The sequence below is a fragment of the Corvus moneduloides genome, chromosome 5, assembly GCF_009650955.1.
Source record: "Corvus moneduloides isolate bCorMon1 chromosome 5, bCorMon1.pri, whole genome shotgun sequence".
Taxonomy (NCBI): Eukaryota; Metazoa; Chordata; class Aves; order Passeriformes; family Corvidae; genus Corvus; species Corvus moneduloides.
Genome location: NC_045480.1, coordinates 8,499,494 through 8,525,172, shown reverse-complemented (window position 1 = coordinate 8,525,172; position 25,679 = coordinate 8,499,494). Strand labels below are relative to the sequence as shown.

Genomic DNA, 25,679 nt, shown 5'->3' with positions numbered 1-25,679 from the left:
TTGTTGTGTTACTCAGGTTTTTTTAAATTTTCATCACTTGTTTTTTGTGCATAGTGTTTCTTCTCTTTGCAGTTCTTTACATATTGCAAATCTTTACATGTCAGCTTATTTCATGTCAACTATTTCATAAGGAGCTCACTGAGCTTTAGCAATTCAAATGAATAGCATGGTATGAAAATTGGAGTGCTACTTAGAGTTCTTTTACACACACTGGCCCAATGCAACCCCAACTGTCATTAATGTTATTTGTCTCTAACCATGGGTGCTGTATAAATTTCCACTATTACATTTCTGAAGACAAACTAACCTGTTTGCAAAGTGCAAATTGAAATGCCTTAGTGTCTGTTCTAAGTAATTATACTTGAAATCATTTCAGCTCCGTGCAAGACAGGGAAAAAAACCATTAAAAGGCAGCCTACAAGTTCTGCATGTTTATTTTTTCAAATATGAAAGTCACATCAAAAGTGATGTGCTGCCAGACAAAAATGAGCATTTTAGTTGATGAGAGATGAGAGGAGGGACGGAGCTGAAATCCTTCTGTGAATTACATTATTTACTCTCAGCTGCAGTGCGTGACATCCACTGGTTTGTATTTCAGTTTGTCACACATGTTGGTCTTAAATACAGTGATATCTTAAAAATACAGAAATAGCAGTTTTATGCTGAAATCGTGGCCAGTAGCTTGTTGATATATTTGTTTGATTTGAATAAGCTGAGCTGCTGAATCAGTAGAATACTCATGCGCAAAGCATAATCAACAAATTTTTCTACCACAGTTTTCTTTGAAATTAACATTATCACAAAATAAACATAAAATACAATCTAGCACTTAATAACTTATTATAAATTAATCTCCAACAGAAAAAAAATAGCTATAATAAGATTTTAGCAGTGCTGTACTTTGTGACAGCACCAATTTTCTCAGCACATGAATTGCACTGGGTAAAATATTATTATAAATGTCTTGGCACTATTTTTGTAAATCCTGTACAGTTTATGATCTGCACAGCTTCATTTATGACATTTGTTGTATCATACCATTTGTTTATAAGAAAAATAAGTTTCCTCATTTTGCTAATGATGGATGTTTCAAATTTAATACTAAATATCCAGAAGCTTGTCTTGCCTTTCAGGATGAAAATGTTTTGTCAAAACCTATTTAAATAGAAAAGAGACTTAAATGATAATTAAATTCATAATGATATAACCATCAGCTTCCTCTAAAAGAGGTACTTTAAAGTGGTTTTAATGGCAAAGTTATGAGTTATTATTATTCTAGAAACTGTGAATTACTCAGTGTTTTTAATGATAGTGGCACGGCAAGAAAGGAATGATTCTGGTGGCCAGAGGAGGAGCAGAGGGCTGGCATTGCTGCTGCTTTCCTTGAGCCTGCTAGGATTTTACATTCCCCAAGCCGAGGAGGACACAGCGCTGGGAAAGCCCCCCAAAAGCTTGTTCTTGTTCTCCTGTGCCACCCCTGCCCCACTAGAGATGAGGTGCCAGGAGGCTGATGGGACAGATGGAGCGGGAGGGAGTGCTCTGGTCCTGCACAGTCCCTGCTGAGTCCCAGTGCACGTTCCCACACACAGGTTCACTTTCTTACCAACCAAACCCATTTGGAGACAGCCAAGCTGATCAGTCTTGCTTCGGGTTTTCATTCAAAACAGGGTCAGGAGAGTAAACAAACAATTTTCTAGGAAAAAAAAAAAAATCCCCTTGTGCATTATATGTTTAAATACATTAGGAGTGTTAGCCCAAATGTGCAGGAGCTTCTTGTATATTTATGGTACTGAATCCAACAAAGCTGAAGGAAACTAATCACTCTGACCTGCTTTTCTGGGAATACAAGGTCTCAGGATGAAATCTACCATTCCTCTGGAGAGAAGATACATGCACTTGGGACAGAAAACAAGCTGGTGCCAAATTCCTGTCTTCTGACTTTGTTATAATAAAAGTTCACATGGCACTTCAAAAGCTGTGCTTAACCCAGAAGATAAATTTGCTTAAAGCAATGAATTACCTTTCAGGACAGGGTGTTTCCAAAGAGTGATTGTTGCTTCAACAGTCTGCAGCAGGGCCCTTTGCCATCCGGCTGCTGTCAGCAGATGTGCAGTATGATGCAAAATCAAAAAGCTTCTATTACAGTTACAGTTCACCAACAAAAAGCCTATTTCCTTGCCTCCTTTGTGTTGATTTTTTTCCCCTAAAACTAAACTAAAATCAAAACAGAACCCTAAAGCAGTAAGGAGCAAACGACTTAAAAGAATTTTTCATCTCACAGATGTATCCCAGTGGGAGGGTTTAGACTGGGCAGCTGCAATGCCTGTATGGTGGCACTGCACTCCTTGGCTGTTTGTTCTAGCCTCGAACGATGGGTAACCGAGAGCTCCTCTCTGAGGTATCAGGCACAATGACATCATATCTTGCAGTGGAACAAACACAACATGGTATGGATGGAATACTGCAGAGCTTGCAGACATCCTTCCAGAAATGTTTATGCCTTAATCCACTGGAATTCACCATAAAATGGCTTGTAAAGGCAATATGCTATCTAAGCAGCCTCTCCAGTTCTAGGAAACAGATGTAAAACAACTGGTCCTAGAATGGAAAAAAAGGGTAAGGTAAGCCTTAATTATGTTTTGACTGAACACAACCAAGAAAAAAATGAATCAGAGGAAAACAATCTTGACCCAAAAGGAGCTGCAAAAGCAAACGCTGAAGCACGTGGGTCTGAGGTTGGGTGGGGAAAGGAGCTGTCAGAAATTCTGACAATATGTTTGTAGAAGGCTGTTGTTTAATCTCTGCCCTAAGAGCTGATCGATGGTCTAACAGATGAAAATTTGTTTCCCTCAGAGGCTTGTTCTTTCAAAATGAGAATTTTAAGTGCACAGTGTTCTGACCTAAAATATTTCAATTCTAGCCTCAATTTCTATGCCAGCAGGGATTATGAGATCATGCTGTCTGTCAACTCCTCTTTCGTCCATCTGTTCCCTTCCTCCTTTCCTTGATAACTTCTGAACCTTCTGGCTAATTTTCACCAAATTTGACAAAGCACAGATAGAATGGAGGCTGCAATTAATAATCCATGATGAAAACTTTCATGGAAATTCCATGTCTGGGTAGAAAGAAAAATAAACAATTTCGCATTGAACATGGCCAAATTGAGCTCTTCCCTGTTTTCAAGAGGTGGCCACTGGCCAGCATGGACATAACTCCAAACCTGCTACAGGATGAGTATGTAGTGTTGCTTGCCCAGGTAAACAGATGGGGACATAGGTTTTGGGAAAGGCCACAAAGGAGGTGGGACATCGTAGCCATGTGAGTCTGGTAAGAGGGAGATGAACTAGTCACACAGGGATCTGAAGGCATTAGTTGCAGCAATCCAGGCAGACAATTTGATAGACAAAAGACAGGCAAACTTTTATCAGATGTATTTTCTTTCATCTAGGATGTGGACTTCATTGGCAGAGCTGAATTTGGACAGCAGAATTTTAGGAATTTTTCTAGGTGTTTAGAATTTGCTTTTACTCAGGCATTTTTTTTACATGAGTAACACTGATATTTATGGAAAAAAACCCAAACCCCAAACCACAATACTGTGAAGCACAAGTCTGCAAAATACCGCTGTAGGAGAAGTTGATTTTAGTGCAAGTAACTAACTGAACTGAAACAGCAGGGCCTTACAAAATAAGCTGGTGAATGCTTTTGTTCCTTCCCCACCAGACAGACACAATGCACTCTATCTGCAAGATGATTTGAAAACCTCAGCCAGCCTAAATTGCAGCTGCATATCATGCTGTAATCTGATGGGGAGGTATCCAACACGACAGCTCTTTTTTCCCATGAGAACTCACTGCCAGGTCAGGGTTTAGTCTAAAAACATCTTGCACAGACCACATTATACCAGAAATCAACATTCTGCACTTTGCAAGTGATACAGGTGCTGATTTTGATCAAGAAAACCTAATGTGAGCTTGTCTTAGCTGTGCTGAGCTGCAAGGTTGCTCATTTCCCTGTGTTGATTCCTTTCAACAATTGCATTAAGGGAGACCAGAGAAGCTGCACATTTAGGACAAGTAGTGGGAGGGCTCAACCACCCACATACGGACTGGGTCAATGCCTCATCAGGGTGAATTGTAGAGATAACATTTCTGGATACAATAAATTATTTCTTTCTAGAAAAGCTAGCCCTATGAACTACAAGAAAAAGGAATGCCATTCTGAATGTAGTCTTTAGCAGTGCAGAGGATCTAATTCAACAGCTATTAGTGGGTGAGCTGCTCAATAGTAGCAACCACAATATAATTAAACTTAACACCAAGATGAATGCAAGACAAATAAAGCAAACAGATAGTCAATTTTAAGAAAATGACCTATACAAAAATGGGGGGAAATGCCAAAAAAAGCCCCTAAATGAGCAGTTTGAAACCAAGAAGCCTGCAAACACCCAGACGGCTTAAAAATACAGTTCTAGAAGCCAAGGTAAAATGTCTGACATAAATAGAAAAATGTGCCACAAACCTTCCCCCCCTTGCATGACTCAATGAGAAACTTAAGGAGGCTATTGCAAGGCACATGGGGAAGCCCAGGAAAACGTGGCATGTGAAATGTAAACAGGAAGTGAAGATGGCTAAACTCAAGGAGTGGCTCATAAAGGATGCTCAACGTGTTAGTGACAAGTTTACATGATGCTCGTCTGAGAACCAGCCTTTGCAATGCAGAGGTCCTGCAATCTGTGTCGAGAGCTTCCTGGTGACTTCACGGGCAGCGGCAGCCAAAAAGCCAAGAAAACAGGGAGCATTGTAAGGACAGGCACTGGAAATGAGGATTCTGTATAAAACCTTGGTACACCCATGCCTTGACGACTCTGTGCACTCTCGTCTCTGCACCCTGAGCAAGGCACGGCAATGCTGTAAAAGGTTCAGAGAGACATTGGGAACAACGTGGGGAATGGAGCACTGGCTCTACAGAGAGGACAAAGCTGAAGGAACATGTACTGATGGCTTGTAAATTGCCATGAATACCACGGGTAAGGTACGTGCAGAGGCGGCATTGACCAGATCCTGAAATACTAGTGCCAGGAATCTTTTGATGGGTTTTAGAGAGAGCTAAAAAAACAATTAATAAAGTGTCTTTTCAAACAGCACGTAGTGATGGTCTGGGATGTTGTCTTGTGAAGTTTTTGGGGGATGTCAGCATGTCCAAAAAGGCACCTGGCAAATCCATGGACATAAAAGCCCACGTGGACTAAGCAGCCCATGGAAAGACTAAGCAGGGGTGAAAACCAGCAACACAGCAGCACTGGGTGCGGATGGCCGAAGTGGCCCCCGTTAGCCATGTCTGGGCTTCAGGGAGGCATAGCGGTCAGAGCTGGGCGAGATCAATTGCACTCAGGCCTGCACCCTCCTCCCTCTCCCGTGTGCTAGGCAAGGGAAACGGCCAGCAAGGGCCGCCCGGAGCTGAGGGGGCGGACCTGAGGGGACAGGACAAGGGCCGCGGGGAGCTGAGGGGACGGGACAAAGTCGTCGGGCCCCAAGCGACCGCCCTGAGGCGAAGCGCAGCGCGGCGCGGGGAGCCCCGCCCACACGGCCGCACCGGTCCGGGGGCCGGGCGCGAGGCGGAACGCGGCGCGCGTGCGCGGGGGCCCCCGTGGGTGGGGCGGGCGCGCGCGCAAGTGCGGCGGGCGGAGCAGGGCGGGGACACCGCGCGCGCGGCGGGCGGTTCGAGCAGTTGTGCTTCCCGAGCCTGCCCTGACCCTCCCCTCAGCCTTCCTTCACCCCTCCCCCGGCCTCCCTGCCGCTTCCCCTCGCCCTCCCTAAGACTCCCTTCACCCCCCTCCTTTAGCCTCTCTTCCGCCTTCCCGCCGCTTTCCCTCAGCCTTCCCTGAGCCTCCCTTCAGCCTTCCCGCCATTTCCCGCCTCGCTCCCCTCCCCTCGAGCCGCCGCTGCGGCAGAGCAGAGCGCTGAGGTGAGTATGGAGCGGTGCTGCGGGCTCGGGCCTCTCTCCCGGCGGGACGGGATCAGCCGCCGCGTCCCCGCTCCCCTCCGACCTCTCGTCCCGGCCGGGATCCCTGTGTGGCTGGAGGCAGCGGCTGCCCCGCGGGCGGGACGTGGCCCTTGAGGGCCCCACTTGTGCGGCCCTGCGTGGGGAGGCGTCGCGGGTGCTCCCTCAGGGCTCCGCAGTTGTTGTTTGTGGTGTTTGACGGCAGTGGTAATGCCGTGGTGGCCCGGCGTGCCCACGCACAGAGCTGTGTGAGGGCCTTTTATTTCACAGAAGCAGTAGGGTTGGAAGGGACCTTTGGAGAGCATCCGGTCCACCCACCCCTCCCCCCGCAGGGTCACCTGGAGCAGGTTACCCAAGAACGTGTCCGTGTTGTTTTGGAATGTTTCCAGAGAGGAAGATTGCACGACCTCCCTGGGCAGCCTGTTCCAGTGCCCTGCAACCCTCAACGTAAAGTTCTTCCTCATACTGAAGTCAAACTTACTGTCTTTTAGTTTATGGCCATTACTCCTTGTCCTGTCACTGGGCACCACTGAAATGAGTGTGGCACCATCCTCTTGGCATCCATATTTATGTATTTTGAGGATAGCCCTTTTAAACACGGAGGGCAGAGGATGGCTGGAGCACTGCCTTGTGACAGGAACCTCGTGTAACATTCTGTGTCATCTGCAGTCTCTAACTGAGCTAAGTCAGACACAGGAAACTTCAGAGGAATGCGTTTACTTGTTCAGCACTCCAGGCTGGCTAGCAAAGTGGGGTTCTCTGGTGAAATGTATGTTTTAGAAACGAAGTATTAAGTAATATAAAACTAAAAAAAATCCCTTAGTATTACCAGAGTCTTGCAAACAAGGCCTCTAAGTTATCTGTTGATAACTTATCCTATATCCTTTGCTGTCTGTTACATGCACTTTAGGATCCCAAAGCTGATTATTTGTCTACTAGGAAACTACAGAAAAGCAGCAAACTCCTTGTTCTTGTAAGTTGTGACTGTTTTCACAAGAGTGTTTTTACACTGATTTTAATTTTTTTGTAATTGATCAAAAACCCTGCAGTTTTATTTTGAGATGTTCATATGTTAAAGTATTTCTTGTTCCATTTTCAGAGGAAACTTTAAAACAAAGGTTTAGAAGACAAGATTCTGCTTGCTGTTGAGGTAAAAACAACCCTTATAGCCAAGATCTTGAAGCGCAGTGTAACTTCACTGTAGTTTTGTTTTTAGAACAAACTGAAAACCCTGCTCATTTTGGAAGATTTAAAATAATTGTGGGTGTTTTTGTAAGTGAATGTGAGGAAAACTGTGTAAGTAAAATCACTTCTGTAGGTCAATGAGTTGCTCAATATTAACACCTGTTGCTTTTAAACTAATGATGTTATTCTATTTTCATAATAAGTTTATGTGAATTAAGGAAAAACATATGTGCTTGCAATGATCTGGGATATAATTGATGCAAAAAAATGTCCTGATTTGATTAACAAAAGCTATTAAGTGATCTCTGAAATTAAAATTGTTTTGTAGTCTTTGAATAGCCACTTTGATCCAAAACAATTTTCAGGGGATTTTTTGTGATCTGACACTTCCTTTTTCCTGTACAGACTCTTTTTATGAAAATACTGAATATTCATTTTAAATGGCAAAAAAATTAAAACTGGAATAATACCCCAGATTTTTTCATGTATTTGGATATTTTCTGCTTGCAAAAATATTTTCATCATGAGCTGTGGAAAGGATTTTGTGGAAATTCTTAAAAAAATTGGATATCCAAAGGCTGATGAGCTTAATGGAGAAGATTTTGACTGGATGTTTGAGTCTTCAGAAGACAAATCATTTCTGGAGTGGTTTTGTGGAAACATAAATGAGAAACATGTGGTATCTGAAGAAGAGCTGCAAGATTTTGATAATCTTCTCAAGTGTGGTAAGCCTGTGTTGGAAGGAAATGCACTGGATGCAGTCCTTAAAACCTTGGAGCCCACGGGTTCAAAGAACAGTAGCCAAGAGGAGGACATGCAAGAAGAGGAAGAAGTGAAGAAATTAGAGGATGAGCTTCAAACTCTTCAGAAGTTAAAAAACCTTCAAATTCACCGGCATAATAAGCTTCAACTGCTGGTTGCTACAAACAGCCACGTGTTACAAACATTCCAAAGCAGAGAGGAAGAAGCACGTAAGGCTTGGAAAGAAGGACTGGAAGCGTTTACTGCAGCAAATAATAAGCTTGACAATGAACTGCAGTCTCTTATAGCTGCAGTGAAGAAATTTGCCTCTTTCTTCACTGCTTCAGATTCAGAACAAGAGTCGGATGTACATCCAGTGTTTTTTTTCCCAGCTTTCTTTGGACAAATATTTGTCTCTGGAAGATGAAAGCACTGCAGCACTTACATCATACGTCAAAAAGCATTTTTATAAAGGTATGCCTGAATGTGCTGAAAATTCACATGAAGGCAGCTTTCAGCTTGAGGATTTAATCAAGGAAGTCACTTTCAATGAGACTAATGAAGTTTGTGAAGAAAGGCAAGAGATAGCCAGGCTCCAGGCAGCGTATATTTGTGGTCAGAACCAGCTAATTCAGCGGCAAGCTGAAGAGGAGGGCCTGAATTCAGCTATCGAGTGTGCAGAGAGCCTGCTGCAGTCCTGGGACAAGGTAAGGCACAAGAGAAGGTACTGGAGTTTCAAACAGGCATGTTCCACTGGATCTAGTGAAAGGAATTGCTGAGTTATTGGTATTTCAGTTATTTTTATGTAGTGAAATTACACTTTTATGAAGTTCTCGTCTTGCTCACAAAACTGCTCTTGTGAAACAGCTTCATTTTCCATAGTTAGAAATTCTTCAGTGTGGCACAGTACCTTTAATTCTACTGTCCAGCATTATTACCTTTAAAATACTAGAACTTATAATACCTTTCTAGTTTAGTTTAACTTAGAATTTTCAAGTTAGAACTGGCTCTTTGTACAATAAACAGAATCTTAGCTTTGGTTGCAATTTCGTGGTATCAAGGAGCCAATATGATAAATGTATTCCTGTTCATATGCGTAGCATAACCTTAAAAAGTTTTAGTTCACTTACTCTGGAAACTCAAGTATTTGTACCAAATAAATGAATCTGATAGTTGAAGCCTCAGAAGTCTCTCAACAAGTTAGTGACAATGAGATGTGGCTAGTGGGATTTGTGAAGAAATCATAATGAAAGGAAAGGTATTTGCTTATGCCAGTTGTGGAATCACTTGAGGCATCATGTCAGTTTGTATATTTTCATTTATGGATGACTAGTATATAGGACTTGATTGATTAGGGTAATTTGAAAAAGATTGATTCTGCCAGCAGTGTTGATCATCCGACTGAATATAAAAAAATTAAGTTTGCATGTGAGATTTCAGTTAGACGTGATTGAAATATAGGTGCTGAGTAAAATGCAGCTCTTTTATTTTTAACAAAATAAACTGTTCCCTGACTCTGTGGTAGAATGAAATTACTTTTTACTGAAATATATTAATTACTTTGTTCATCTGTATTTGCATTATGTTGTAAAATTCTGTGAAACTACTTGTGGATTTAATTTCATAGATAAATGTAATATAAATACATGAATTTTATATGAACTGAAGAAATGTTTGGGGAGTGGCTTGGAGGGAACTATGAAGAAATTCACAGGTATTTTGTTTTATGCAGGATATTGGACAACAGGAAAACATTGATGCTAAAATACCTAGTTTAAGTGCTGAAATTTCATCAATTAAACAAGATATAGCTCAGTTAAATAATGAAGAGCTACTTCCCCTTCTTAAGAAGAATGCACAGCTTTTGACTGCGCCAGTGGTGAAAGAGTACTTAGATCACCAAATTGCTCAGCAGAACTGTTATGCTGCAATTCAAGATAAAATAGGCAGGCATTTGATAAGACAGAAAACATCATTTGAACTTATTCATCTGGCCTGTGAAATGGAGATGAAGAAACATCAGGAGATCAGCTGTCAGCTTGAGAATTTGGTAGAATCTCTGAAACAGAGCACTGATGAGTTGCAGCAGAGACTACAGGTGATAACTGAACGAACTCAACAGGCAAAGCCAAGGAGCACTATTAGTTCAGAGGATGGTTTCTCTTGCAGGTGAGCATTAGAGTCATTATTGAACTTAGACTTACTTTGAAATAATGGGGAGATGAAAGCTCAGGCAAGCTAAGCCTTGCCTGCTGCTAAGTTCTTAGTTATGTGTTGTAGCTGATTAGAATTTTGAATTTTCAAGATGTGAAACTTGTTTTGTCCCTGTTCTTTGAAATTCTTTTCAGGTTTGCCTGAGGAAAAACTGTTCGATTATCAGTCTTTTTAATCTTGCTGAAGCATTCCTAATTAATATGCATAACATGAAGAATGTTTAAACCCAAGCGTTTCTTATCTAGCACCTCCTGAAACTTACTCTAGAGGTATAGATGTTAATAGCAGTGATTTCCCAGGTTGTATGCACGGCCTCATCAGCTGAGACCGCAAAAAAACCCCCATGTGGTAGGAGAGAGGAACGACTCCTTTGGACTATGAAATGTGTTTAGCTCATTTTTACTGCTTGATTTGCCAGCTGGTTGGAGTGTCCTGGCGCCCATGTATGAGTCTAGTTGTTCACCATCTAAGTAATTAAGTCTTGTAGTTCAGGTGATACAGTTAAAGATGTGTGCTGTGCTGCTCTTCCATCAAGACTAAAGTTTTTGATGAGGTATGTTGTATAATTACAGGTGTGTTACTGTCAGATTTTCCTCCTTCTTTAGAATAGTGCTTTAAGTGTTTTTGTTTTTTTTAATAATTGATTAGTGATAGCTGAGTATGGTTTGGCACAGTGAATAACTGGAAGAATTAGGCAGCAGAATTAGGAAGAAACTGAATGTGTTTGTGTCAACTTGTTACATTTTTGTTCAGGTTTATTATAAAGTCTTCAAATCACTGAAATGTTTCTGGCTATTTTTTCTTCTTTTTCTTTCTTTTTGTTAGAAAAAGGGAGGGGAAATTGAAAGAATTAAAAACCTTATCGGGTTTGTAAACAGAAGACACTTGAAAGACATTCAGTTACTTCTGAAATACAGCTTCTGCTCTCAATAAAGCCAGTCTGATTTTATGTTAGGGATCAACTCCTGAAGATTTTGTTACACAGAGGTGGTAGTAACATTTGAACAAAGTTGCCTATAATTGTGTTAGCCTATTCCTGTGCAGTGTAAGGGTACAGTTTGGGTAAGGGCAAGTTTGCTATAGTTTGTAATGCTGTGTTTTGCATGACTTGTAACTAATTGGAGAATTTCTTAGCAGTCTCTTCATAGATGGAAAACAGGAAATACTTCAGTAAGCTTGAAACTGTTACAAAGATTGTTCTTATTTCTCATTGGCCACTGAAGTCTGCTTTCTTTCAGCACTTAAAAAAAAATCTATCTTATTTTGCAGTCCTTGAAGTGTCAGGAAATAGTTGGCAGAAGCACACTGTCAACTTCTATTTGCATTCACGATGTACTTACTAACTGTTACTTTAGTATTTTGTTGCTGCTAATTTGATATTGAAGTATTTTGGATTCCTATTAATCACTACTATATATAGATGGAATCCTGAAATCAGTGGGAGATATAGCAGTGTAGTAAAAGTGCCCTCAGCTGTACTTGCCTTACTTGTCCTCTGACTTCTCAACACAGACATCTGTCTCTTAACTAATGATGATAGAGTGCACAGGAAACTTAAAAGTGCTTGTGTGTCTAACTTCACTTGTTACAGGCTGTATCAGCTCCTGGAAGGAGGAAATAAAAAACAACAATTGTTTAAAACATACAAAAGCCTGGAGCAGATGGCTCAGAAGTTAAAGCAGGACTGTGCTACAGTACAAGATCAGCTGGCAGCATCTGCTCAAGAGCAGTCTCTCCTTTTGTCCAGCCTAGAACGGGATGTGGATGCCCTTCATGGTGCTCTCTATTGTGGAACAAATCAGATACAACTCCGGAGTCCGGTAAGCCCTTATTGATTTTTAAAAAATTACTACATTATGTGTCATGTTCTTTACTGATAGAAGTATAGTGTGAAAGCTCTAGACACACAAACTGTCCCCACTTATCAGCAACAAATCTATTAACATAATGATGATGGATGCTGTATTTACATTGTTCTTGGCAAATGTTGGATTTTTGTAAATGCTGGCAAGTAATAATTTTTTTGTTTCTGAGCAAACTATTGCATCTAACTGAATTTCTTTCAAAGGCATGTGCAGTCCTCTATTCCCGTAAACTTACGGTGTGAGAAATGTGGTGTCTGGATTGGGTGTCACTGGAAAACTCATTTATGTTGTTCTTCATTTCATATGGGTTTTCTCCCGTTACCTCTAAAACCTCAACAGTACTGGCTACAGGTGGATCATTTGGATAAAATAAAAATACCAGAATTTTGAAGGACAGTTGTGGTAGGACAGTCCTGCTACACAGCTCTCAGGTGTTGTGTTTAGAACATCTTTTAAATGGGAACAGGGTTTATTAAATGCACCTTGTTACGGGTTTTAAAAGATTGTAGATACCTCAAAAATGCATCAAGGGAAATCTTCTGTTACATAATACTTCCTTGGTTAATTACATAAAAATGTATTTAACATTCATCTGTCAAGTGAATTTGCAACATATAGAAGAGTTTTTATTAGAAAACGAGACTCTGTAATTGGAACAGTATGTATTTAGGGATTGCACATTGATAAATCAAATACCTTCCTATTGATATAGGTTGCTTCTTAAAATATGACATCTTGTTCTACTGCTACTGTTTCTCAAGAAAAGTAATTCCTTAATAAGGGAATAATGTGCAAGTAGATGATTAGTCTGCTTATACTGAACTATCATAAGAATGACAGTTGGGAAAGTTGTAGCTGGTAATTAATGATTTAATTGTAAAAGTGATTTGGCTTTTTTGTTATGACCTTTTTTTGTTCCCTTTTAAGATTTGACTAGCAATGAAGACTTGTAATTGATAAAATATGACACTCATCTCTCTAGGTCAGGGTCAGGTTCTTGTGGTCTTAACTCATCCGGTCAACAAGTAAATGAAATTACATTTGCATAACCTGATGTGAGTTCTGTTACATGGAGCTCAAAAATGACGTAAATTGAATGGAATTCCTTATTATCTTTGTTTCTGGTTTTTTTTGTGATTGCTTTTCGATTACAAACAAGTGCCTTCCCAAAGCAAAAAACCTTTTATATTTCTAGACCAGCTAGTGTATTAACAATAGAAAAGTAGTAATTTTTTTGTCTTGTATTTTTTATTAGGAACTTACTGAGCAGTTTCACCAACTAGAAGTGGATTTAGAGAAACTAAATCATCTCCTTATGGATCTGGTTGCTGATCTGAAGTCGAAGAGAAGCTTTTTAGAGTCCAATAGGCTGCATCAGATGGAAAGAGACTTGTATGTGTATTTTTTCAAAGATGAAGATCACTTGAAAGAGATGGTGGAGAAGCTTGAGCAGCAGTCTCAGGCTAAAGCCAGTGGTCTGGAAGATGAGAATTTCACAACCAGTGGAGTTCTTAATGTCTAAACAGCAATGTACTCTTAAGAAAGGAAAATGTTAATGTAAACTGTCTAGGAGTATATGGAATAATAAGCATTAGCTTGTCAATGCTTACACTTACCTGTCGCTGCAGTGAGTCTTAACTGCCACTGTTACCAGTGCTGCCTTATGGCTTCTGCCCGCCGAGTTCAATCTCAGTTTTGTCAGAACTCTTGGATATGAAGTAACTGTTGGTTATTTGAAAGAAGTATGTTCAGGCTGCTCTTCTGCTGGTCTGTGTGTTCATTTCTGCTGCACACAGCATAGCACCAAAAGGAATGTGTCATACCCTTAAGTTTTTTCTTGCACGCTAAGAACTTATGATTGAACTGCAAAATAAATGTGGAGGAGGCATTCCAGATTTTGGAACATGAATATAATGTCCTCATAGTGAAGAGGAGAGTTCTCCAAGGCAGATATTCCATGATTGTTTCCCTTACAGTTCTTCTAAGGAGACTTGGTTTTGTTAAAAATGTGTTGGAATATGTACCAGAAGCTGTTTTAACTACCAAGACCATCTGCTTTAAGACCATTCCAGCATCTCTTAATTTAACTTATGGCCTATCTTCTCCATTGAAACCAGTCCATTCTTATACTGGGCTTGTCAATGAAAAAGAATTTTAAATTTATCTTTTGTACTTCTGAGCTTGCCTTATAATTTATAATGATAGGCATTTCAATTCAGAGTGCTGATGCTTTCATACTTCTGTAACAATGTGCATTGTTAGCCTGTTTATCAAATTTTTATATAGCTTCCTAATATACCAATGGAACTAAATAGGCTTTTATAGTATGATAACTTCCAGTCTTTTATCTTTTGATGGGATCAGCTGTGCTTGCTTTCAAGCGTTTTACATATTGATGAAGGTTAGTATATTAGCTTAAATTCAGTAACAGTAGTCTTAAAACTATTTTGATGGCAGACTTTTAACTTTCATGTGATTATAACTTATTTTGAAATGTGTAATATTTTTTTTAGCTTACTGGTTGGGTGTCTTTATGTCTGGATTTTATGCTGCTTAACTCTATACTTTGTGTTTATTATTAAATGCCAAACTCTATAAATTCAGTTCAGTGTGGCTAATATTTATGGTGAATCTGTGTGGGTTTTTCTAGGCCTGTTCTCAGGCATGGTGTCTTGTTTATATTTAGTCTGATGGGTTCTCATTTTAATCTGTCCCTGAGGCTGTGACTGCTGCTTCCCAGCCTGAGAAGTCAGAGAGCGCTTTAACCCTGTGTAGGAAAGAAGTGTTGCTCTTAATTGTAGAAGTTAGGAGGAGTTGTGTGCAGGGAAGGATTATACTTCTGACTCCTGGAATGTAAGGGAAATAAAGCCATTCCACCTCTCACCCTTTCCTTCACATGCTTACTGATCAGAGCTAGATAGATACAGTCAGTACTAATGCAGTATGATGGATGTTCCTCTTTGAATTGGATGCAAATGCTTGCACTTGTAAGTATTGAAAGTTGCAATGTAGCTGTGGTCTTGAGCCAAGAAGAAGATTTCTATGTAGGCAGAGGAACTGTTGTTTGCTGATGGTAAAGTTTGACAGTCTGGTCATGCACTGGATGTAGTGGGAGAAGACCAGAGTAACAGGAGTCCAGTTACCCACTTGTATAGGAATAATTGAGTAAACAGCAGGTTTTGGTAGAGTGATTGATTTGTACAGCTTGGATACTTTAAGTATTTTTTAAAATATTGCATATTTGTCTTGTGTTTGTGTCAAGTTTTACATGTTCTTCTGGTTTAACTGTAAAACAACAAGTCATCTGTGGACACTGTTACTTGTGATTCTCCAACGTATGTTGTACCTAGGGATTCTCCAAGTATTTTGTAGGTATTACAGAATATGGACAGGTCAGCTGGAAAACCAGCTCCTTTTCAGAAAAGGATAGAATTTAGAACAACAGTAGCTGGAGTCAAAGCTTGTAGAGACTATAGATACTGCTGACCCGTTTCTTAAATTGACAAGCTATAGTAGCTATTTTAAAGTTACCAATATATAACAGTATTTGTGTGCATCAATTATACAAAATTTAAGAAAGTAGAGGTCTTTTATGGTAAGTATTTTCTGAAACAGCACAAAACTAATGACTGTATATTGTGATAGTAATGCTTGTTTCTTTAATTTTATGTTGGCTTAATTTTTACAATTACTTGAAAGTTCATTGTGTTTTTCCTGATAAAATCCAAGCACTAGTAACAGTAAACGTAAGCAAGTGCTAGATACAGACTAGTTTAAAGATGCTGGGAGGGGGAAAGTATCTCAGACATACATACTTTTTGTTTTATTTGTCAGATTTTTTTTAGTACAAGGTAGCTGTACTTAGGACTGTGATTTTTTTAATCAGTGTATTGAAACACTAATTCAAATAAGTTAGTTTTTATAAATTATTACATTTTTATTTCCAATACAGTACTGATGGGCATGTCTGGGAGCAAATGTAATTTTCTATTGAGAATGAATGGCTGAACATATTCACTATATTTTGTCTTTAATTTCAACAGAATATAAGTGAGGATTACTCATGACCCTGATTAATTCATAATTTGTGTGTTCTGTGTTTAGGTTTAATCTTAAAAATGGAGCGGTATATAGGATGTGAAATTTCTAAAGTGCCTTTATCTGATATTGCTCAGAGGATTCTGACAGCTTTGCAGTCTATTCCTGTAGAAGTTCGTACTAACAGAGATAATAACCAGAGTGAGTAAATCTCAGCCTATATGTGTTTCTCAGTTGAAAAATTGAAATATCAAACCTCTAGTCCCTTTTTTTATATAGATGAAAAGAAAAGGTGAGAGTTTAGGTTTACAGGTTTAGAAAAGGAATTAACTGTAACTGTGACATTTGCTGGGACTTTTCTGATTAAATAATGTTACCTGAGTACAAGGAACTGTACCACCAATTTAATTTTTTTTCTTTCTGTTTTGCTATGTGGTACAGAAGTATATGGGAATTTCAAGGTGTTACTTAAGTAATTCTATTCAATGTAATAAATTAGATGCATACATTAGCTTGACTCTGGACTAGATGTTTAAAGATCACTGGAGGTACTTGGAACTTACCAAGTGACCTGTGAACTCTCCAGACTCATGTCTAATCTTAAAACATATGTTCATTAGCAGTGTGCTCATTGTGAAATTCTAGGGGGAAGAGTGAACAAAAGTCCCAGTGAAGGAGCAAATTAGGTAATGTTAAAAGTGCCTCAGCAGATCTGGAACACTGTGGATACTAAGGAGGTTTTGCAAGGTGCAGTTTTTATTCTCAGTTCTGTGCAAGTCACAGTCTATCATCTTGTGGCTCTAGAAAGAACCAGATAGAAAGTTGAGTTTTGCTTGATTTTAGTTTTCTGTTTTCTCCTGAGAACTAAATCCTGGAATATTATCTGATCAATGGGCTTTAAATCTAATGTTTATTCTTGTGTACATCATGTTTTTTGCAGCCTCCATTTTATATAAATTATGGTTCAGGCTCCTCTTTCAGTAAAGCTTTGGATCAGTGGAGCCTGGTGGTGTACCAGTGACAAAGGTAGTAGTTCATCACTGTGTAAATCAGTGATACATGTTTAAGGAAATATGGGATGAGTTAATTTTAAAATGTTGCATTGTATGTGTTACATCTGGGACTAAAACCCAGATGATTTTACAGAATTTGATCTCTTTTTAGCCTCAGTTTGATATTTTACTTCTCTTGCTACCTTGTCATTGCCTGTGTGTGTATATATATATACACATACAGCTTTAGTATGGGTCTGTAAAAAAGAAGTTTGCCTCCTTTAAAAAAACAGAAACAACTGCAAACCTCTGATGTTGGTCTGTTTCAGACTGTATGAACTGTATTTTATAGATAGATTTTTAAATTTTAAATTCTACTTAATGTAAAAGCTGTTTGTCTATAGAAGGTAAATATTGGGCTCAAATAGAACAAATATCTGCAATGTTGACCTATTTGGTGAAATTCTGTGGTTATCCTGGCAGTGGAGCTCTAATGTTTCCATCAAGCCTTGAGGAGCTGGAAGGCAAGGACGGGTTTCTGCTGCCATCTGGTGATACTTTGTCATAATTCAGAAACTGGAAGTTGGCAGATCTCTTCAATACCTGTCATACTGATTATTGTGTGCTGGAGGAGAGAAATGTAATCCTTGTCTGTGTGGATTTGTCAAGGAAAAGTGTCTAGCTGTGAAACAATTAAAAGCACTGAATATAAACTCAGATACTATCATTCTTAATTTATTATCTTACTGTTGTAGAAAGTGCTCAGAAAACCAAAGGTAAAATGTTTGAAGCTCCAAATACAGCTGTGCCATATTGGCTGTTCTAAGAGTTTGGGTTAGAAGTCTGAGCTGAAGCTAAATGTCAGACTACACACTTAGACCAACATGTAGAAATAGGCTTAGTTTCTTCTGTAGACAAAGGTCTTGATTTGCCCAGACAGGTTTTTTTAAAACAGTTCTAGTAAATAGAAATAGATCACCTTATGCTTTGACATTGGTCAAAACCATTGTTGTTTCAGAAGTACTGGTAATGCAAGTTCATAGCCCACAGCAGCAGTTTAGTGTTGTACTCAGTATGGGGGGACAAAATACGTGCTTTGCCCGTGATGTGTCTTTTGGCTGGGCAGTAAGATAATCTAGAGATAAAGGCATCCAAACTCATTGCAAACTCTGGAGAGACCTGCACTTCAGGGGAGTTCTCTTTCCATGTTCCTCCTTCTGTACCCACAGACTGTAAGTGCCACTAACCTGTTACCCCGGCTCCTTCATTTCAGTCTTCACTTGCTTCTCCTCTTCTTGGGACTTCTGGACAGTACTAAGGCAGAAAAGAAACACGTGTCCTAATGGTTTCACTTGCCATGGTTTGAGTCTGAGGTGCATTTCTAAACCATTCTTGGAACTGCAGCATCTGTGCTTTCAGAGCCGTGGGCTAAAGGTCTCTGGCAGTTCAGTGGGGGCCCAGACTCACAGCTGTGCTGTGCTCTGTGTCAGACCCAGCACCAGTGGCTGTCCTGCTTCTCGTGGGACTGGTGTCACCTTATTTTCCTGTCAGTTTGTCAGGTCTGAGTTCTCCTTGCTCTCTCTCACCTGGTCTTAAAATGCCTGTTCTATTGCAAGATGAACAATGTGAAAAAATTCTCTGCAGGTGAAACATGGTCAGTTGTTTGTAGGACATGAAATGCTAAACTCAAATAAAAATAATGCTTTATAGAACAAAGATTTTGTGGAATACTTGCTGCTGAATTCCAAGAAAACAGTTAAGCTGTGTAAAGTTTCTAGAGTTTGGATTTTTCTTTTCTTTTTTTTTCCTTCATGCTCATACCCCCAGCTTTACTATGACCAAACTGAGTTGTGTTTTCTTGAAAGAGGGAAATTCACATAATTATGGAATTATAGTAATGCTTTCTCTGAATACCATGGAAAATGTTTTTCAGCTTTGTAGTGAATTTTAAGTAATTTTTTTTATTAATGGTGACAGAGCAGGCTTTTGCATTGATGCCTTAGGTTTTAACTTTTATATTTTTCAAATCATGTACTGCCTAGTGTGTAACTCTGAAGTTTCTTGTAGCCTGTTAACTTCTGCTCTCTCATGCTAGGTAGACATAACAAAGCCTCTCCGGGGCTGCTCTCCAAGGACACTCAGACTGTCCTAGGCCCAAAAAGTAAAAACCAAAAGCCTCTAAACGGAGGGGCAAGCTTGGGGAAACTACATCGTTAACTGAAGCTTTAATTGGAGAATTAACCCTGATATGCAAATGAACCAAACCTGTAAAAGTGCAAAGAACTCGTGACCTGTCGTCCATCTTGGGGTCCATCTTGGCAATAGCCTCTGGCTCCCCGGGGAGTACCTTTGAAGGCCTTTCAAACAAATACCTACCTTTATTCCCTTACTCTTTTCTAGTCTCTGTTTCTAGGATGCCTCTTAAGGCATCAGCATATGCGTATTTTGGAACCTGCACGGCCCTTTTAAGCATGAATACTAACTTGATACTAACTTGACAAGTGGTTGTCAAGGGAAATTTTTTGACAATTCTTTTAGGTTTGGTAAAAGTGTCAGTAACATAACCTTGTATGTAACCTAAGTTATATGGGCTGCTTGCGATTTATTTGTGTTGTAAATTGTTTCTTCTTTTTTAAAGGTATGGAGAAGACAAAGGAAAATAAACTAGGTGATAAGGATGCACATCTGAGAAATGAAAAGGCAAGCGTTTTGTAAGATTGAAAACCACTAAAAGCACACTTTTTGTAGCAGGTTTGAAGTTATAGACTGGGTCTTTCATAACAAGCTTTATCACGATATATTTTACACAGTCATAGTTCAGATAACTTCCTCTGTCTTATTTTACACTTGGCCTATATTTACCTATGAGATTCTTGGCCCCACTTCGGTTCCCTTTTCACAGGAAGCTGGTCTTCTATGACAGATTGATCAGAAATGTGATTGCCACATTCAGACAGTTACCAGGGTTTAGAAATGTTCTCAGACTTCTGTCACTGAACAATCATAAAATGAGCTGATTCATGTGAAAAATTATTTTATATTAGGAAGCTTAATTTTGGGTTTAATCGTCTTTCTGAATTTTGTTTGATGTGCATGTGAGTGTCAGTGCAAGAGTGGGAACAGATAACTGTGGCAGCCGCAGCTCAGGCTGTGATTGTAAAATCCATTGAGCTGATTGATGAGTTGCAGATGCTGCAACTGATCCAGCTGCAAATTTCACAGCCTTCCTTACTCTGACTCTGGTGCATGTTGCACACTTCCATTCAGGTTGCTCAAGATGTAGAAAACTGATGCCTTGTGTGGAGTGGGATAGTTTCCTACAAATTACATTGGCTTCCAGGTGCTCATGCAGCTGTGGGTGCACATGGATAGTAGTGGAGCCCCTTTATGTGATGATGAGACTAATACTGACTCACTACATCTAATGAGATCTTCCTACATTGACATAAATTATGAAACTACATCCTGGGAGTCATTTTTTCTACTTCCAGCCATGTCATTATTTCTAACAGATCAGTTTGTCACAGAAGCTGCTGTTTCTCTCTGTGGTTAATTGTAGTTCCAGCTGTATTATTCTGACTTGATAATTAAATTGCTTTGTTCTTATTTTTTTTAACCTTTAAAAGAGAATTGCTTATTCCTGATTCTGTAATTACTAGAGTGTCGTAATTCACATTCTGCTGTGTTAAATGATAAAACTATTTGCAGTTTGACTGGCGAATACACTTGAGTGAATTAGTTGCCTTTCTATGGCTCTTAAGCATTTGGCCCTTCTGTGGTGTACTAGGGCCGGTAACATACTGAGGAAATTTCTGAAGGAAATAAGGATGAAGGAGAAGAATTCAAACATTACCATGCAGCATCTTGCTTAATGCTGTTTAGTAGCATGCTGCTGTAAAGGGACTATCTGGAGTAGGAAAACTCTTCTGGATGTAGTGGATTAAAATGAATGGAATATAATACTTACTCATACAGATGATAATAATTCTTCAATGCAACTTTCTTACGTATTTTTGTTATGTCTTACAATCCTGTAAATTGCTTGAAAGCATCCAGCTCACTCATGTACTTGAACTTCCAAAGCAGTCATTAAAGTCCCTTGCCAGAAGTTCTATAACAAATGAAGCTGTCATGAAAACAACTCTGAATGTTGAAGCTAAAGATGAATAGTCTCTTCCCTCTTCAGACAATAATAACCTTGTCACTGTGGAAGACAGGCTACTGGGCTAGATGCATCTTACAGTTGTTAATTTGCCATTTTTAGTGTTGGACTACCATTAGATTAAAAAAAAAGTGGTTGTGGATGTAAACAATATATGTCATCAAAATAATCTCTACTGATAAATACTTGAATTTTGGTTTATGTAATGTGGTTCCCTTAAACTGGCTCTGTTTTGTTAGTATCAACATTTTTTCATAGAATTTTGCTTTCTTGGAAGTTTATCTAAATAAACTTCATGGAATTTTTAATTCCTCCTAATAAGTCAAATAATTGGTGTGCTAAAAAATTTCTGATTTTCCCAGGAGGTTTGTGATTCCAGAATTGCCATATTAAAAGCAACTACCAGCCCTGAAAGAAAACCTTCTGGTCAGATAGTCAGGACAGTGCATACCGATGAAATGCTTGGCTGTCAAGATATTAAAATGGTGAGCTGTTACCAGGATTCAGGCTTCCCAAAATGGGGATATCGAGAAAGGAGTCTTTCAGTAGAAGCAAAAAACCTGAAGAATGGGGAAAAGAAAATAGTTACTCTTCTTAAAAGAAAACAAAATGTGTCTACATCTTGTTCAGAGAAAACAAGAAGATTGCATGTAAATACCTCCGTGTCCTCACATGAAAGAAGATACAGCTGTACTCCTGGACAAGTAAAGTCTTCTGGAAGGTACCCTTGTGATATCAGCAGTTTAGGATGTGAAGAAAGAAATGAACTGCTTGTAACTCTAGAACAGGCCGTGGCTTTTGTAACTACTATGGTATTTCAAGATGGTTCTTCACAGCTCAACTCAGAGCAGGTTAGTGAAAGATGGGTTTTGTTTAGAGTCAGTTCTATAGAACCCTTTCAGTGTGCATTTGACTGATAAACACAAACCCGTGTCCACTGGGCACACTGGTGTATGACATACCAACATGTACATTTAGATTACATTTTATTTTAAAGTACCAAGTAAAACTTGAAGAAAATGAAACTGCTAGGATTTTTCTTTCAAGGCTGAAACACTTGCATGCTCTTCTACTGTGTCAATAGTGTATGCAGTAACTGTAGCATACATAATAGGTTTCATATTGTAAAATATTTGAGAATTTTTCTTTATAGGATTGCACAAAATCTGTCAGAGGAAACACTATTGTAATTGTACTTAACAGGCCTCTACCTCATCAGTAAAAGGAGTTGTTGTGCTGGTGAAGAATCAGACTGATCACCCTTGTCCTCCCAGTCACACTTCAACTGGCTATACTTGGAATGCTGCTAATGAAAACGATAAATTATTTTATTTCAAAACTGAACAATCATCTCCCTGGGAACAAGAACAGGCTCACAAGAAAATTTCTTGGTGAGAGTATATGAGAAAAAATACTGTTTTGCTTTACATATGCTTTCTGCAGTAATGATGTTGGTTACTTAGCGCAAGCCTAATCTCCTTACATGTCAGACTCCTTGAGTTTCATATTGGCTGTATTAGTTCTATGTCAAGTCTGGACTAATACAAACCAAATAAGAATAGACTGTTCCTTTGGGCTCAGCATATCACTGACTGCAGCCCTTGCACAATTAGGTTGGGATTCTGGTAGGAGCTGTTTACATTCACCTGCAAATCCTTTATGAGCAGTTAAAGCTGGATGGCACCAAAGAATATGTTTTGTCCAGGCTTATCTTTCCTGTATTTTATCTTCCAAATCCTGAATTGCATTTCTTATCTAGCACATTTATGATGGACATCATTGTGATAAGCACCCTTTCTGAGCTTTGTTAATACTTGAAATCTTTTTAGCACAGGGTTTTTTAATGACTTTTGACATTCCAAATGAAGTTTTACTAATATTCAATAATAACACAATATAATTTTGAAGTGAAGGCTCTGTGTATCTGTTTAATGCTTGGATTAAATTTTAACAAAAAGTTGGACTATGTTTTAAACTTCCAGTTACTGTAACCGAAGTCCATTTTTATTCCTATTAACTTAGAAATCATATCCCATAAAGGGAGAAATGGGAATTGAATCGGATTCTTAGATGTAATAGTCTAGCATGTTAGAACTTCATCAGAATATTTTATGACTTTCAGGAATAGTTGTTTTATTGTAAACAGCTGAATTTGGATTATTAAATTACAAAACATTAATTTTCAAGATGTGGGACTTGGTTGTTAGTTGCATCTCTTCCACTGCTTGAATTCATGGCTTGAAACAAGTCATAACTTTGGTGACCTGTACTTCTCCAGCTGTAATATTGGGGTTACGTGACAAGTAGTTTAATAGCATGTTGTCAGATTGAATATAGGTTGTTGTGAATTGAGAATAATATATCAGTAAAGCATGTACATATAAACAGTAAAAATTCAATAATAAGTTGAATAAGGATATTAGCATTTAGATTTAACCTATGGGTAATTATTTATTGTAAGAATAGTGCAGTTGTTTAAGAAGGGATCTATAATGCATACAGCAATACCTAGTGATCCATGTGATTTCTAATATGTCCAAACCCTTGGGATTGTGGTCTCATACCATCAAAAATACTTTATAAAATGATTATTTTTCTGTATTGCCCAAAATAGAACTTAGTAAAAAAAAGACACACATAGTTGGTAAATCTATATACTGATACATATATATAGATATATAGTTGGTTACATCTATTTAAAATAGCATGAATAAGGGAATTACAGACATTTGCAAGAGGTATGGAAATACACGACAAAGAGAAGCCTTTTGGATTTAAACAGCATATTAACACAGGGCAGTTATGACAGTTTGGATTGTGTAGCAACTTTTAAATCAGTGTTTTATAATGCTAAATCAGTTTAGCCTCTGTGATCTTATTTGGGTACATTGAAGTATTACAGGGATGCCAGTTGGTGTTTTGGATTAAGGTTGCACTTTAAGAGTTAAACAAGGATTTGTTTTCTTTATGTGTATGTGATAAAGCATATCTGCTAGGATGTTTTATTTTCTTAGAGAACATAGCTTTGAGTATTAACTGAATTGAGAATTTAATATTCAAATGCAGTATTCTGTTCTTATAGGAATAAGGAAATGGGTTAACTGTTTAGTATTAGATGCTAATTAAACAAACAGTAAATAGATTGACTAAATCTGGTAGCATATAGTGTGTGTTAATGAACTACTTCTGTGCAGGCAAGTGTTGTTTCAAATGCTACAGTGCAAAGTTCCAATAATTTGCTTCAATGCAAAAGATTTCCTGAGGACTCTACTTCAAGTTTATGGTGATGAAATCAGCTGGAAACAAGGCAAGTATTGAATCTATGATCTCATCCTGTAATCTCTGCGCTATTGGTGTTTCTGTTAAGATCACTAAGTGTAGAAATAACTAAATTGGTGGTTAAGTAATATATTGAAAAACAGAGTTTAGTACCATGAAAAAGAGCACCCTTCTTGGGGGAGGTTGTGACCAGAGGCTTGGCACATCAAGATAACATATTTCTTCTCAGAGTAGGAATCAAATAACTGAGTAATTTAAGGATAGCTTCCAGTGGAAACAAAAGCTCTCAACACAGTCCTGACTGTAGCCAAAAAGGTCAAACTACTTCATGTTTCATATTCCCTAGAAAAAAACTTCCTCTTCTCAAAGGAAAGGCTGAAATAAATCCCAGAGATGCTCATAGTTGTCAGAACTAGAAATCATTGAATGGCCCTTGTTTTTTTGATAGTAACAAGACTCTTCTCTGTGGATTTAAAAGCAACTGCAAACAACAGGCATAAGATGTAAATATGATCTCTTGTTTGGGTTTTTTTTTTCAGTTTTTGGGGGTTTTTTTGGTTCCATGTATCAAATTACTGCTGAGTGAGTTACAAAAGTACACATGACCTTTCAGGGAGGGCTCCCTCTATGGAGAATCGTCAACTTGTGCTCAGCATTTGAAAAGTTTCAGTAAATCACAGTAAACTCTTGATCTTTCAAAATCTGGTGTGAAGATCTGTATGAAAACCAGCACTGGAAATGGGAAAGATGGGGAAGGAAATGCCATAATGGGACTGGTGGTAGTGACAGTTTTGTAACCTGTACACACAGAGGAAGTACTAGATAGGTTAGATCCTACCTGATCCATGGGATTTGAATCTGAAGTTTCTGGTAACCAAAAGAATTCTTGTCTAGGCTTTTAAACTTTGAAACTTGATGTTTCCTCACATATTATTTCTGCTATGAAAAAAACAAACAAAGCTCCAATAAAACAAACAAAACCCCTAAAATTCTTTTTAGAGTAGTTCTGAAGCTGTAATTTGCATTATGGACATTAAAATTTGCATCCAGGTAAGGTGTAGCATGGAGTTCTCTATAAATGTACCTGTAGGTCATCATTTGAACTTACTTAGGGGTTACTGAAGAGGATACTTAGGTTTATCTTTGAATATATCACAAAGCAATGTAGTTATTAGTTTCTCCTGTTCTTTGTAGAGCTGC

General features: G+C 38.7%; 1 protein-coding gene across 1 annotated transcript; it reads left to right on the top strand.

Annotated features, from left to right (window-relative positions):
* The first annotated feature begins 5,691 nt into the window (after positions 1 to 5,691).
* On the top strand, positions 5,692 to 14,628 carry HAUS3 (HAUS augmin like complex subunit 3). The gene is given in 6 exon segments (XM_032109525.1): positions 5,692 to 5,967; positions 7,103 to 8,307; positions 8,309 to 8,636; positions 9,662 to 10,098; positions 11,735 to 11,963; positions 13,264 to 14,628. Coding segments are annotated over 5 exon segments (1,857 nt in total). The 5' UTR covers positions 5,692 to 5,967; positions 7,103 to 7,711; the 3' UTR covers positions 13,531 to 14,628.
* The last annotated feature ends 11,051 nt before the right edge of the window (positions 14,629 to 25,679 follow it).